The sequence below is a fragment of the Epinephelus moara genome, chromosome 5, assembly GCF_006386435.1.
Source record: "Epinephelus moara isolate mb chromosome 5, YSFRI_EMoa_1.0, whole genome shotgun sequence".
NCBI classification, from domain to species: domain Eukaryota; kingdom Metazoa; phylum Chordata; class Actinopteri; order Perciformes; family Serranidae; genus Epinephelus; species Epinephelus moara.
Window position 1 is genome coordinate 14,518,829 of NC_065510.1, and position 14,477 is coordinate 14,533,305.

The window sequence follows — 14,477 nt, forward strand, 5'->3', positions numbered from 1 at the left end:
AAATAAATCCATATTTTTGGCTGTTTGACAGTGGATGAATTAATTAGCCTACAACGCAACTGCTGACCTAACTGACACTAACCGTCAGTTTTGATTTGATTGTTGATTGCAATCAGCTGTGAGGCAGAGTGATACATACACAGTGAAATAACCGTGATGTTGTACTTCAATATCGTCACGGTTTTACTGTCTCTCGACCAATCAGATTGCAGGGCCGGAACTAACTGTTGTATAATTCATATTAAATTCAAAAGATAATGAAAAAACAGCTACAAGTTAGAGGGAATAGTGAGTGGTAAAACTTGGCATTGATCCACAGCCTCAGACGGATGCACTCAAGCGTGCCGTGCACAAGCTCCGTTGGTATACTATATTTTCACATTTTTAACAATGCAATTTAAAAGTTTTGATTTTTATTGATAACCTACATTTACCAACAACAAAAAGACTACATTTAGCACCAAAAAATGTTAAAAAATAAATAAAAAAAAAAACAAAAAAAAACAAACAAAAAAAAACAATATCGAATACCAAATTTTCATAACGAATACCTACCCATAGAAACGGATATTCGAATATCCGAATATTTGGGTACAGCCCTACTAAGTAATGTAGTAATGTTATGCATGACGTAACCACATATTCACAGTGTATAGGCGTAGCTGTGGCGGCCATATTTCAATGTGTTTTCAGTTTGTGAAAGTTACGCCAAAAGGTCCAATCTGACCCACGAGATGATTAGACTAAGAGATGCCAGGTTTCAGGAGCAACTTAAACAATGCCTTGTCTACTTAATGTAAAACTCTGCTTCAGAGGCTTTTCCTGACCAGAATACTGTTCTCTGATAAAACAATAAATACTTACTGTGACCATGTTTAAAGATATTGAACACTGCACAAAATAGCATCAATCAGCAGCTTTAGTTCAAAAGAATCTGCATCAGGAAATGTGTGCATAAATGCAAATGTAATGACAGTGAAGAGTAGACTGAGTGAATGTGGAAAAACTGAGACACTGTTGAGACTGCACTTATTTTTCTTCAGACATCTCAGGCTGTTCATCTGCTTCGTAAAAGAACGAACGTCTGCAGAATGTACTTGTAATTCTTTACGCAAAAAAGCGTTGATACTGGAGCTGATGGTACTTATAGGCTACTGTGTGATGGTTTTATTGGTCCGGCCCATCTGAGATCAAATTGGGCTGTATGTGGCCCATGGACTAAAATGATACCTCTGATCTTAAGAGTTCAATATTCAGTTTTTGCATTAAGTACATTTTGTTTTAAGCCTGTTTTCAACTGCCAAAATGCCAAACTCCAGGCTTCTAAACGGGAATCAACAAACCAATAGGTGACATCATCGTGGATCTGACTATTTTGAATTGGCTCATATTTTGCACTTTATTAAACCTCCACTAATATTAGTAAAAAAAAAATTTCATAATTATAATGGAAAAAATACTATGTATAGTGTAAAAGGTTTTGCTTATCGTGATGAACCAGCAGAGAATTATCACCCAACTCTGCATTTCCCCACAGCTTTATGGAGCTTTAAAGCATCTTTTAATTTAGTATTTTGGTTTTACAGCCCACAGCTTTACTGTTTTGGTTCAGTCTCACCGCTCTCATCAACCTTGTTTCAGCTTGCAGCTGTTCTCAGCAAAAACAAAAAAGCTCTGATAAACACAGTACCTGCTCAGCACCAAACAGCACACAGACACATTAGCAGCTAGCTGGTGAACACTGTGAAGCATTTAGCAGCTTCAGAGTCAGATATTTCCCTCAGGAGCTGATGGTCACGGAAGTGAAGTTAAAAGGAGAGTGAATATTGGACTTAAATTGAGTTGACAACAAACAGGACTTTAAATGAACGCTAATGTTGTTCTGTGTCTGCTGGATGTGTTAATGGACGACTGTTAAATAACACCTTGTTAAAAGTGATGACATGTCAATATTGTGTTTTAGGCTTGATGCTCTGCCTCAGAGAGTAATTAAGACATTGTGAAGTGTTATTACAGATCACGTAAGAAGAGGTAACAATATGCACATTTAATATTTCTTTCTGCATATAAACCTTGTGTATACTGAAGCCTTCTGTTAATAAGACATATTTTGGCCTCAGCTGCAAGTCAGAAGTTACCTGGTTTGAACTACAGAGACTGCAGTTGTCACTTTTATGTAATAGTGACGTTGGCACTCGACTATGGAAGCCCTGAGAGGCAAGGTGATTTTGCTTTGTTTTTTGCAGGAAATGTTGTCCAAAGCCATATTTTATCTCCTAGAAAGAAAATACTTTCTCCCAAGTACAGGATGTTACTTGGAGATTATTTCCTATGTATGAGATATTATCTCCTGTGTATGGGATGTTATTTGATGATCTTATCTCCTACAAATGAGATAACATCCCACACATAGGAGATAACATCTCATATGTAGGAGATAATATCAGGTACGTAGGCAATAAACTTGGTGGGTTTTCACCCACAATTCCTGCAAAATAATCTTTCTCACCTTGCCTCTCAGGGCTTTAGTATTTGATGTTAAATATGACCAGATAAAATTAATTAAACTAAATATATAATAAAAGAGGATTACCCATGATGAATGATTAAAGACCTCAAATGACACGCTTTAACAAAAAATAAATTCATGACTTTTGGTGTTTAAAAACCTGCAGGCACCTGGTTTGTGTATGAGCATGTGCTACAAGTGACGGCACGTCAAGAAATACCAGCACACTTTGAGCACCCTTCTTTTTATACATGGATGTTTTGAACTCATGCGCAGGTATTTTTTCTGCCAACCTTTCTTGATTGTCTACAGTGTACTGACGCACCCAAGATAAAAAAATTTTGTTGTCCTAAGTGGGCGCAGTTTCACAGCAGCCCTGAGACTCTCACGCTGTGTTCACACCAAACTCACGCGAATAATTTGTGTTGACTCGCTGCATACATGCGAATAACTCGTGTCATTGCTGAATCGATGAATGAACTTCCGCCGATACATACTCTACGTCATACGTCCATGGAGGATCTTAATGCTGATTGGCTATCGCGGCACAAATTAGGCGCTTAAGTTCAGATTTTTCAACTCTCCCGAGTAAGCTTATGACACAAAATCATGCTACTCACTTAATTCGCAGCTCTTAATTCTTGTATTTCATGTTGCGTCCATCGTGCCACCCAGCAGGAATTTGTGTCTAATCACGTCTTTACATCACTCCCACGAATTGTTAAAGTCGTGCTCGGTGTGAACACAACATTAGGCTGAAGACATCGGGCTTACCCTGATGACCTAGGGCTCCCTCTCTGATGACACGTCACCATCGGCTCCACTACTGGCGTTGGGGTCCTGTCGGGAACGTAGAGCGCCTTTTTCCCTGCTCGACTCTGAGGGGCCCTTGGAGCGGGTCTTCTCTTTCCTCTGCTGCTGCTTCTCCTGCTTTGACAGCTGAGGAACACAAGAAACAACCAAGCTTCAATTTAATGTGCCGTTATCATGTACGAGCATGTCAAAGAACGCATGCCATGAATAATATGGAAATGCTGCCTCAAAAAAGCTCCTGACAACATTTAGGTGCCTCTGGAAAATAAAAGGAGTAAAGGAAAAATCCCGAACTAGCTTCTCAATTAGCTTCTTATTTTGAGCAATGGGGTTCATTAAAACTGTTTTGTTTATTTCCCTAAGAGATGTCTGTAGTTTTTTTCCTCTAAGCTCTTCTTACTGGTTTGACGTGGGCGGGGACAGTTGGTACAGGGTGATGCCACAAACCTGTGTGTGAATCACATCCATACAGTCCTGCTGGATGAGATTAGCTGAATTTTTGAGTGTTAAATGCTCAAACAAGCTAATTTAATCACAAATATTTTTGGGGGAATATTTCAGACTCAAAGGTATGTTTAGTTTTTCTTTAAGACAAGCAAACTTCTTGCATATTAAAAGCACATCCCCTCTGGCTGAACTGTAACTGAAACCTTATCAGTCTGGGGATGCTGCCGGCCCAGTGGGTTGAGACACACACCGTGAACATGCTGCATCATGACTTGCAGATCATGACCTTTGCAGTTTGTTCAGTATTCACCCAAAGGTCCCAACATGCATGAGAATTAGTTAAACTAATTAAACAAAGGAGGAGAAACACATCAGCGCCACAGAAGCAGCACTCCAGATGTGCTTTGTCTTTGTGGACTCACAACCACTTCTATTCTCTCCTCATTTAGAGCTATTCTCAGCCGTCATATGATCACTTCAATGAGTCTTTTGTTGTGACTGCATGCACTGCCTCTCACACACTCCAAAATAACCCTTCCCAGTGCCACTCAGTCGTCACTGCTCCGATCAAACCTGCTCGCTTTCTCATTGTATTCTTCACGGTCCATGAAACACCACAACAGTAATGATGAAGTCGCTATGCTACCCGCCATCTGAAAAAGGCCTGTAAACACAGATGCTGAAACTTTAATGGCTGCCAGGGAAATATTTATGAACTAAATGTCATCTTAAAAATCCAAAGCATTGCGTAAGACATTACATTATTCAGAGACGACAAAAAAAATCAGTGTTATTCCCGTTTGAACCCATTAACATGCTGTAGTATCAAACCAGGTCTTCTGACTTTGTTGATGTAAAACACTGTGAACAAACATGTGTGCTCCTTCTTTTACAATAAAGCAATTAACATTTCAAACTCCGATGTTAAAGGGGAACTCCGGTATTTTTCAACCTGGACCCTATTTATACAATCATAATTATATAATTTACAATTTAATTATAAAACCAACACTGCTCACACATACGAAACCATGGACAATCAATTATCAATCATGTGCAATATCTGTATCTGTATATACTAACTGCGAAATATCTAAACTTGATCAATTCTGCCACTCAGCCTGTCTATCTATTAATATATCTTGCTTCTCACTCAGATTTATATCTTGCTTGAAAATCTGAGCCTGTTAGTGGCAAAAACAAACACCTTTAGTGGACGTAAATTGACGGGGCGCACCTGCCCTGAGTGGTGACATGGTGGCCTGTTTCTCTGCTGGTGGGCTGCAGCACTCTTGCTCACAACAAGTCACACACACAAACATGAGAAAATAGGGTTCAGGTTGAAAAATACCAGAGTTCCCCTTTAAAAGCTACATTCAAACCCAAAACTCTGAATTCCATCTGGATATTAACCTGACCTAACATGATCAGATGTTACATAATTTCTGCTTCAGAACAGTTAGCTCAACAAACAGATCACCTCCAGAGAAGGACCCCTCTGCTACTGACCCCAGTTGTCCGGCGTCCCAAAGAGAACATCCAAACAGGATGATTTTCATTGCTCTGGATAACACCATTGTTTCCTGGCCGCTTGACCCTGCAGTGGACTAAATCCCTGATTCATGGAAAGAAAGGAACAGTGTCTGTTGGCTATTGCTTCATTTCCCCCCCGTGCCAAGCTTAGCCTATTGGCTGGCCTTTTATCCCTCATGTTCAGCCTTGGCTTTGGCTCCTCGGCCCCCACAGCAAAACATCCCAAACAGACAAGATTAAAATTCTGAGGACTGCTTAATATCCCTCCCTTTGGGCTACTGAGCCAAGCCCACCAAGGGGAGAGCAGCCAAAGCCGGCCCGGAGCCAAAGCATAAGAACGCTGGCCAAGTTCCACGGAAGTGACTAGAATTGATTCAGGAGGACAGATATATGAACTTCTTTCAAATGGCGGGAATAATAAAGAGGTTTATAAATTTGCTCAGAACTTGGTAGAACAGTTTTCTCTTATTTTGCACCCTGGATGTGGAATAACCTTCAGAAGACAGCTTCAGGATTTTGTCTCTCTGGGAGACTTCCAAGCTTGGACCAAAAAAAAAAAAAACCTCTTTAACCAAAGAGTGCAACTGCTATTCCTAAAATGGATTCTGTATTATATCTGTTGTCCCTGCCTGTTTAATTGCTGTATGTTTTAACTTTTGTAACCTTAAAATGGCATGCTAAATTGGCCAGGTCTCCCTCTGAGAGAGATTTCAATCTCAAGGAACTTCCTGATTAATTTAAGGTTAAATAAAAAACAAATAAAATAAACACATGGTGCTTTATCAAAGAGATAGGATGTGTTAAGATAAAAAGAGGATTAAGGGGGGAAATTTGTCAGTTGTTCCAGCAGTACAAAGACAGCAATGGTGAAGATAAATAAAATAAATAAATATTAAAGAAGTGGATTAGATATAGAATCAACAATACACTCACACAGAACATACTTGCAAAATTACCCCTCAATTTACAACTGCAAAAAGCACACTTCATTATAAATTAATCCAGTGTTTCCCAAACTGAGGGTGCAGAAACATTACAGGAGAAAAATATGGAGTAAATCAGATTAGCAGATATTTTGATTTGTCTAACACACTTAGCACAGCATTAACTAATAAAACTAGGGCTGGGTGTTATGGAAAAAAAAATCAAAAATCACAATATTTTTGACCAAATACCTTAATATCCATATTGTGACTATACTGTGGTGCTTTCACAAATTATTTACACAGTGAAATTTTTGATATATAACCATCAGTAATGTGGCTTTAATGAGTAAGTGGGTAACGGCAAATAATGGAACAGCTACAATACACTGATAAGTTCAGATAATTACATCACTTTACTGTAACGCAGCCTTTAAAACCAGGAAAAGACAATATGACAATCCAATATCTACCCTCATATCACAATATTAATATAATATTGGTATATTGCCCAGCACTATATGAAACTATTGTTGTAACTAGTTCATGAAACATTTTGGCTTCCAATGGGGAGCATGACACAAAACATTTTGGAACGACTGAATAAAACTATCAATCTTTTTTATCGGTTAATTGTTTGAGGTGGGTATGGTCACACTGCTGTTCTGTCACATAGGAAAGAAGGTGGACGTCTCTACGGCTGATATCTCACTCAGCAGCTCACACTGAAACAATCTACATTTATAAATAACACTACAAGTAAGTAATTTAAGAAATTTTTACTCTAAATTTTATATGTATGCAGATTTTTTGTAAACTACTAAATATTAAAAATGATATTGATCTCAAAAAGTGGTTGGGCTCAGATCTGTTGTACACCTAGAGACAGTAAATCAGATGAGGTCAATGGCGGAAAATAAACCACAATTTCAAACATTTTGTCTTTGGGAAGTTGATGTTTCTAAGTCAAATCATGAGTCCCATTAAACAGAACTGCTCTACATGTGCAGTAACATGAGAATCAGGAGCTACAGCACACAACAGAAGAGTAAATATCACCACCTAGTGGTTCATACTGAGAAATAAAATGACTCACTGAGGAGTGGACTGACAGTTCATGCATGGATTCAAGTTGGGTACTGCAGACAAAACAATCTTAATTCAATGGCACTTTACTAGCTTTTTTCTGGGCCTATTAAGTTAAGATGTTTTTGTCAGACTACTTTGCCTTTAGTAACGTACCTGTCTGGGGTCTGTGGGGCCAGTAGGAGACACCAGTTCAATGGTAACAGGTCCGTCGTTTTGAATGTGGACCTGCATGTAGGCTCCAAACTCCCCGTCTAGAAACAGAAAGACATTTTACACGCTGGAAATTAAAAATCAAAGACACAAGATAAACCCAAGTTTCATCTCTTTGCATTATTGCCACAGTCAGCACACAGTTTAACCCAGTATATCCCAAATGACACCCCATCCTGATATTAATAGGCAGTAAACGCAAGAGGAATTTGTTTGGCATTGGCAGTCGATGTTTCATAAGGATGTAGGATAAAGCCTTGAGACATTGGGGACAAAAGACGAAGGGGCTGTAGGAGGACAGGAAGTTTCAGCTTAAATGTTCTCCTTTCTTCCACTGGGTCCGCGAGATTAATGACTCCATCTGCACAAAGAAGCCGTGGGCCGCGGTGGAAAAGCGCTGCATCATCATATTTCCTCTCTGGAGGGGGGGACTAATTAGGAAGCCTTATGCCTCCCTTGCTGGGACAAGGTGTTCTCCGCACCTGCTCCCCGGTGGGCTGACCCAATTCACTGCCACCGTCACCACCAGGGCGTCACAGCGCCGATAATCCAAACCTCCCACCCCCAACAAAGCTATAACCTTACAATGAAATGGGAATACAGGCAATTAAATAGCAGGGGGACAGGGCACAGATCCAAACTTATAAGAGAGTGCTGATATTGGTGACCCTCAACACTTTTGGTTTTAATGAGCTCGGAAACAAGTAGCTGTAAACATCCCAGGCACGTTGTCCTCCAGTCTCCTGGGACTCATGAAAGTGGCCTCTTGTTCTGACCTCCACACTTTTCACAATGACCCTTTAAATTCTCACTATTTCCCAACTCTCGGACTGACGTTAAATGTTTTGAAATAATGATTCAATAACTTTTAATTATTAAAAAAGTATGAATTAAGTGCATTATTAGCTCCCCTCCTCTAACACACCACTGGACAATAGAGGGAAACAGTAACAATGGCTGAAGCCAGATTTATACTTCTGCATCGAATTGACGCTGTACCTAAGCTGTAGCCTGACATACACCTCCGTAGAATGGTAACTATACAACCTGGCTATGCAGACCTCCTGTTTTGTTTTGTAAGCTGAAAACTATTTCCCTCAGTGGAAACAAAATTTATTTCACAGATATCTTATAAAGCAAGAGAGGAACCTGTAATTGCACTAAGAGTATTCTGTACTCTACTCGTATCAGTGTGTTATCGTTGAAAAAGGAGCACTCTCAGACATGCCTGTTTTTATCTGAGTTATTTTATTTAAAAAAGCTATTTATTTAATTAATATAATTTATTTAATATAATTTTTCGTGTACTTGGTGATATATTGTGCAGATATTTATTTCAAACAGGAAATGAGGCCCTGTCTTAGCCTTTTATTTTGATCACAGTATGTTTTTGTGTCATCTCACATGTGTCTTCGACTTACGACTGAACATTTCTTACTAGAAAATACCGCGATATATCGTATATCGCCATTTAGCCAAAAAATTACCCAGGTATGATTACTGGTCAATATGCACAGCCCTAACAGAAAATACACAATACACTGCAAAGACAATAAAGCCCTCTCACAAAAAGTCTTGTGGGTGATTCATCCTGACTTCAAAAGAGTAGAGGAAAAGTCTGCTAGCTGCTAGGCTAATTTCATTCATTCATTCATTCATTCATTCATCTTCTAACCGCTTCATCCTCTTGAGGGTCGCGGGGGGGCTGGAGCCTATCCCAGCTGACATCAGGCGAGAGGCAGGGTACACCCTGGACAGGTGCTAGGCTAATTTATGCATGGGAAACACCATATGCTTATGCTAGTAATGTTAGCATGTTGTATATGTAGAGAAAACGTGTCTCTTACAAGACAACTGTTTTCTCTGTGAATCTTATGAGTTATGATGGAGCTAAATTTTGTACTTTTGTTTAATGTTGTTGCTATTAAGCCATGCTTTATGTGAGTTTAAAGTGTGTTAGTTGAAGAAACATCACAGAAACTCAACAAATGTTTGACCTTCGTTAAATGCTACTGTTGTTCCCAGCGTCATTTGAGTAGAGGAATAAGTCTGCAAGCCGCTAGGCTAATTTATGCAATGTGATATGTCAATAGGCTTATGCTAATAATGTTAGCATGTTGTATATGTTGGGAAAACATGTCTCCAGGGTTCCCACACATTTTCATGGACAAAATTTTAAAACTTTACCCTGACTTTTCAAGGACCCATAATAAAATTTTCACTTTGGAAAAGCATGCACTTCACTGTGTCTGCTGCACTTGCCAGCCTAGTTGCGATACTTTTCTACACACACACACACACACACACACACACACACACGTAGGAGAGTATTGCTTCCCATAACAAACAGCGCCACACTATGTCACATATACACCTAATGTCTAAAGGCAGAAGGTTTGGCTGGTATAAGTCATGGAAAATGGGAACTGTGCAAGTTTTCCATTTGAATCAAGCATCAAATGACGCTGCACTTTCTTCGAGGCAACTATTACACATCACAATGTCAATGCTGAAACGTCACATTGTGCAGCCCCAAATTGACGCATATTAGAGCCAAGTTATGTCAGCTAACTTAAAGAAAACAAATTCGCTGTTTTATTACATTACATTGCAGATTATCCCTAGATTACTATAACAATTTATTTCATTGCAAGCAACAAAATTCTGTGAGTTTTCCAAAACTTTCAATGATTTTTACCAACTTCATGACTTTTCCAGGCCTGGAAAATAAGATTGTGAAATCTCTGACCTTTCCTGGTTTTCTTGTGTCTAGCAAAAGACAACTGTTGTCTGTGTGTTAGTTGGATCAATCAAACTTTGCTGCATTTCACAGAAATTCAACACAGTTGCATGAACCCTTGCTAAACAGCATTTTGGAGGTGTACCTGCAGAGATTTCAGACACACCATCGCACTAGTATAAATGCCTGGGTAGAACTATAAATCAGTGGTTAGTCATCAGTCCACCCACCCTTGATGAGCTCTGGCTTGTAGGTACTCCTCATGTTCTCCAGGATGCTGTTGTAGAAGGGCTGGGCCAACTCTGCAGGCATGGCTGAGTGGAAGTCTGGCTTGTTGCCTTTCAGTATACACTGCAGTGTGAACTGGCTCACACACAGCACCTCAAAGTCCCTCTCCATGACACTTTTGCTCCATGCTCGCCCGTTCTCGTCCTCAAACAGCCGCAGGTTCAGGATCTTGCGTACCCTGAAAACACAGGAGGAAAAGCAGTGAGGAAACAACCTGCCTGTAACCGTGACCATGCATTGGCTGAGATATGTAATCCACCACAGCAAGGATTTTGCTGTCTCTATTGTTGGTAAGAGTTACAATATGATTGAGTGGTAATGCACTTTATGCAGGAATCATTTTTAAAACATTTTGCTTGTGTTTTTTAGTCTTTCTTAAGTTATCTCCTTAACTAAAGATCATGTAAACTTTACACCTTTGCTTACCATTTTAATGCATGCTACAGGTATATACAGTCTTGGTTTTTTTTTTGTCATGCAGTGTATGTTATGAATATGTGCCAGACCCCAGCAGGAATAGCAGCAGCCAAGCTACAGCTAATGGGCATCCTAAAATAAACAACAAAACAAACAAACAGTTTAACACTGGTGTACCGACTACTATCAATGAAAAAAGCCGCTAAGAGGTTGAGTAGGCTCTTAACTGTGACTCGTTCAATAAAGTCCACGCTGAAGTCTAACGAAGCATTTTACGACGATTTATTAAACAAACAACTGGATGAGTAAAACAAAATGAGGTGAAACAAAATATTACTGATGTGATTACGTTATGTGATTACAGTTACGGTCAGCAGAAAGTATCGCAGCCAAAACTCACCCTCTTTGTCTATAAAACCACCACGCCAATGAATGAACAGGTAAAATAATGTGAAACCACACCTGTGCCAATTAGTACTGGGAGTGAAAGTGACTGAAAGTATGTGTGCAGCCTAAACAAATAATAAACAACGAGGGTTAAATACACATTCTGGCTCCTGCACCTGGTGTGAAAAATATAAAACACTACTGTCAAAATAATGTTTTGGCTTCATGAGGCCATGCTACATATTCAAATTCACAAAACTGTGTTTCCTTTTTCTCTGGGTTTTTCGTCAATAATAGGCTGCAATTGTTTGGTTTGTGGGCAGCACGGTGGTGTAGTGTTTAGCACTGTCGCTTCACAGTAAGGGGGTTCCTGGTTCAATCGCAGGAGGAAGCCCTTGTGCGAAGTTTGCTGCAAACTCCCTCCCTCCCTCCCGGAGAAAACCCGCACTGCACTGTCCCTCACAGCAAGAGGGTTTCTGGTTCGGTCCCAGGAGGAAGCCCTCAGTTTGCTGCAAACTTCGCACAGAAGGTCTCCCTCCCTCCCGGAGAAAACCCATACATGTTCTCCCCTGTGTCAGCGTGGGTTTTCTCTGGGTACTCCGGCTTCCTCCCACAGTCCAAAGACATGCAGGTTAATTGGTGGCTCTAAATTGTCTGTAGGTGTGAATGTGAGTGTGAATGGTTGTTTGTCTCTATGTGTCAGCCCTGTGATAGTCTGGTGACCTGTCTAGGGTGTACCCCGCCTCTCACCCAATGTCAGCTGGGATAGGCTCCAGCCCCCCGTGACCCTCAAGATGATAACCAGTTATGAAAATGGATGGATGTTTGGTTTGTTTAAGTGATAACAATGGAATAGTGTTTAGCGCTCAGCAGTCTGAAGTCTTCTTGATACATGAACATGAATAAATTTCAGATTTTTTTGCACAGTTTCATTTTTTGTGTGTAACTAACACTGTAGACCAGGGGTGTCAAACATACAGCCTGGGGGCCAGAACCAGCCTGCCAAAGGGTCCAATCGGGCCCTCTGGATGACTTTGCACACCTAAAGTTGATGCACATGTGAAGGCTGAGCGGTTACAGACGCAAGTTAAACAGTGTCATGTAAAATACTGCCTTGGAGGCACTCTGACCAGAATACAGCTCTCTGAAATAACAATCAGTACTTCCCATGGTCGTAATTACAGTGTAATTACAGTGCTGTATGTGGCCCCTGAACTAAACTGAGTTTGACACCCCTGCTGCAGACAGTGATTTCAGCCCCAGTCAGAGTTGTCTCTGCTACTGAGGGTCCCTCCCACAAACACTCACATGTACTCAGCATCCTTCTGGGTGTCCTCCACAGATATACCCAGCAGCACACACAGTCCTCGTCCTATCGAGCTGATCTGCTCCTCTCCCACTGCAGGGAAACAGGAGAAGGTTGAGTGAGCTGTTACTCTGGACAGTCAGCGACAAGCCGCCCAGACTGACAGGTGACAGACCGAATGACATCACTGTGTGTGGAGGAGAGGCGCCAGCAGTCAGGGCTGTCACTCAGCTGTCACAGCCACCAACAACCACAGGACACGTTCGTCATTTGTGCGGTGAAATAACCTTTACTGGTTTCCTCCGAGCTCCGACACCCAGTCGGCAGTTGTCTGTGTGGACTCCGGTCAGAGACAGACACGCCTGGCTGTTCCCTGGAGCCTGGGAGTGCTAATGCTAACACAGCTATGTTAGCTAACATCCCCGGACAACCACGGTAATAAACGGAAGCTGTTAGCACCGGTTTAACGACATTATCAAAGGCGTCACAGCTTAGCACCTTCTCTCAGTTATAAACAGCCGCTTACCTGTCACAGTCGCCTTGGTGACCCTCTGAATGATAGCTTTCATTGTTTTGGTTGTGTTGGGGGCACGCGCTCTCTCAACTTCCAGTCCTGCAGCGTCACGGCACGTTGTCGCCCTCTAGCGGCGCGTGCCCTCTGGATGTATGAGGAGCAGTGGGTACAGTGTGGAGGCGGGGCCCGGTCACTCTTATAAATAAAGTTTATTCTAGGACCATGCATTGGCTCAGCGTCTCTAATTGAACCCTTTCATGCATGAATTATGACTACCTCAGTGTTTTACCTCTTTAGGCATTAAAAAAAAATTAAGTTATTTTTTTTACTTGCATTTTTTCCACAGTTTTCCACATGCCCACTCGGGTGGACAGCATGCATTTAAGATTTTAACTAAAGAAATAAAAAACAATGAAAATGTGAAACTGTAAAAAGTATATTTCTAATGCTGTTAAACAAGTGTGTTCATAATTTAAAATATTATTTAAATATTATTTAATACATTTTGAACAAAAATATTGTCAAAATATTGTTTTTGTTGAAATGTAATTATTTGATAAACTACTTCACTTCCCTAACAACCCTGTCCTTGGAGTAATACCCCCTTTATGTATTTATATTATTTATAACATTTACATTTTTATTTATAGCAAATTGATTATAAAAAAAAATAGATATATAATTTTTTATTTACAATTTTGTATTTGATTTTTATGATTCTATTTATCTACCGTTCCTTCTTTCTCTTTAACCAACCTTACTTTGGGGTCTACTTACAACCGCGCTATACATACTTTCCATTGTACTGTCTTGTTTGGAAAAATACTTAATAATATTTACATTATTTAAGCCTTTTTTTTTGTATGTTGAGACTATTTCTAATTTACTGTTCGTGTTCTGTTTACAAAAAAAAAGAAAAGGTAATGGCACTTGCAATTCGAGATTGTTGTTATCCATTTATCCTTAATAAAAAGATATTTAAAAATATATTTATATATTGTTTTTGTCACAAAAACTGCAAGTTACATTCTAAAACTTTAACTAAAACAAGAAAACATGAGCACAATCACTCCAGTCTTGATCTCACTTCACTGGCTTCCTGTCCGCTTCAGGATTGATTTTAAGATTTTATTGCTTGTTTTTAAGGTTTTAAATGGCACATGGCATGTGAGCTTTTATGCATCCACACTCCTGTCAGAGCTTTGAGGTCATCCAGTCAGATGTTGCTGGATGTCCCTAGATCTAGACTAAAAAATAGAGGTGAGTGACCGAGCTGTTTCTGTGGCTGCTCCTAACCTTTG

At 40.1% G+C, this 14,477-nt stretch overlaps 1 protein-coding gene across 1 annotated transcript in view; it reads right to left on the bottom strand.

The window, feature by feature from the left end:
* The window catches only part of dtd1 (D-aminoacyl-tRNA deacylase 1), a 21,217-nt gene extending 7,862 nt beyond the window's left edge, over nucleotides 1-13,355 (bottom strand). Inside the window, exons 1-5 of the mRNA XM_050045038.1 lie at nucleotides 13,189-13,355; nucleotides 12,665-12,755; nucleotides 10,495-10,730; nucleotides 7,468-7,565; nucleotides 3,284-3,448 (exon numbers count right to left, since the gene is read on the bottom strand). Coding sequence (XP_049900995.1) covers nucleotides 3,293-3,448; nucleotides 7,468-7,565; nucleotides 10,495-10,730; nucleotides 12,665-12,755; nucleotides 13,189-13,231 — 624 coding nt within the window. The 5' untranslated portion in view covers nucleotides 13,232-13,355 and the 3' untranslated portion in view covers nucleotides 3,284-3,292. The remainder of the gene's footprint in view (nucleotides 1-3,283; nucleotides 3,449-7,467; nucleotides 7,566-10,494; nucleotides 10,731-12,664; nucleotides 12,756-13,188) is intronic.
* Between the last annotated feature and the right edge of the window lie 1,122 nt (nucleotides 13,356-14,477).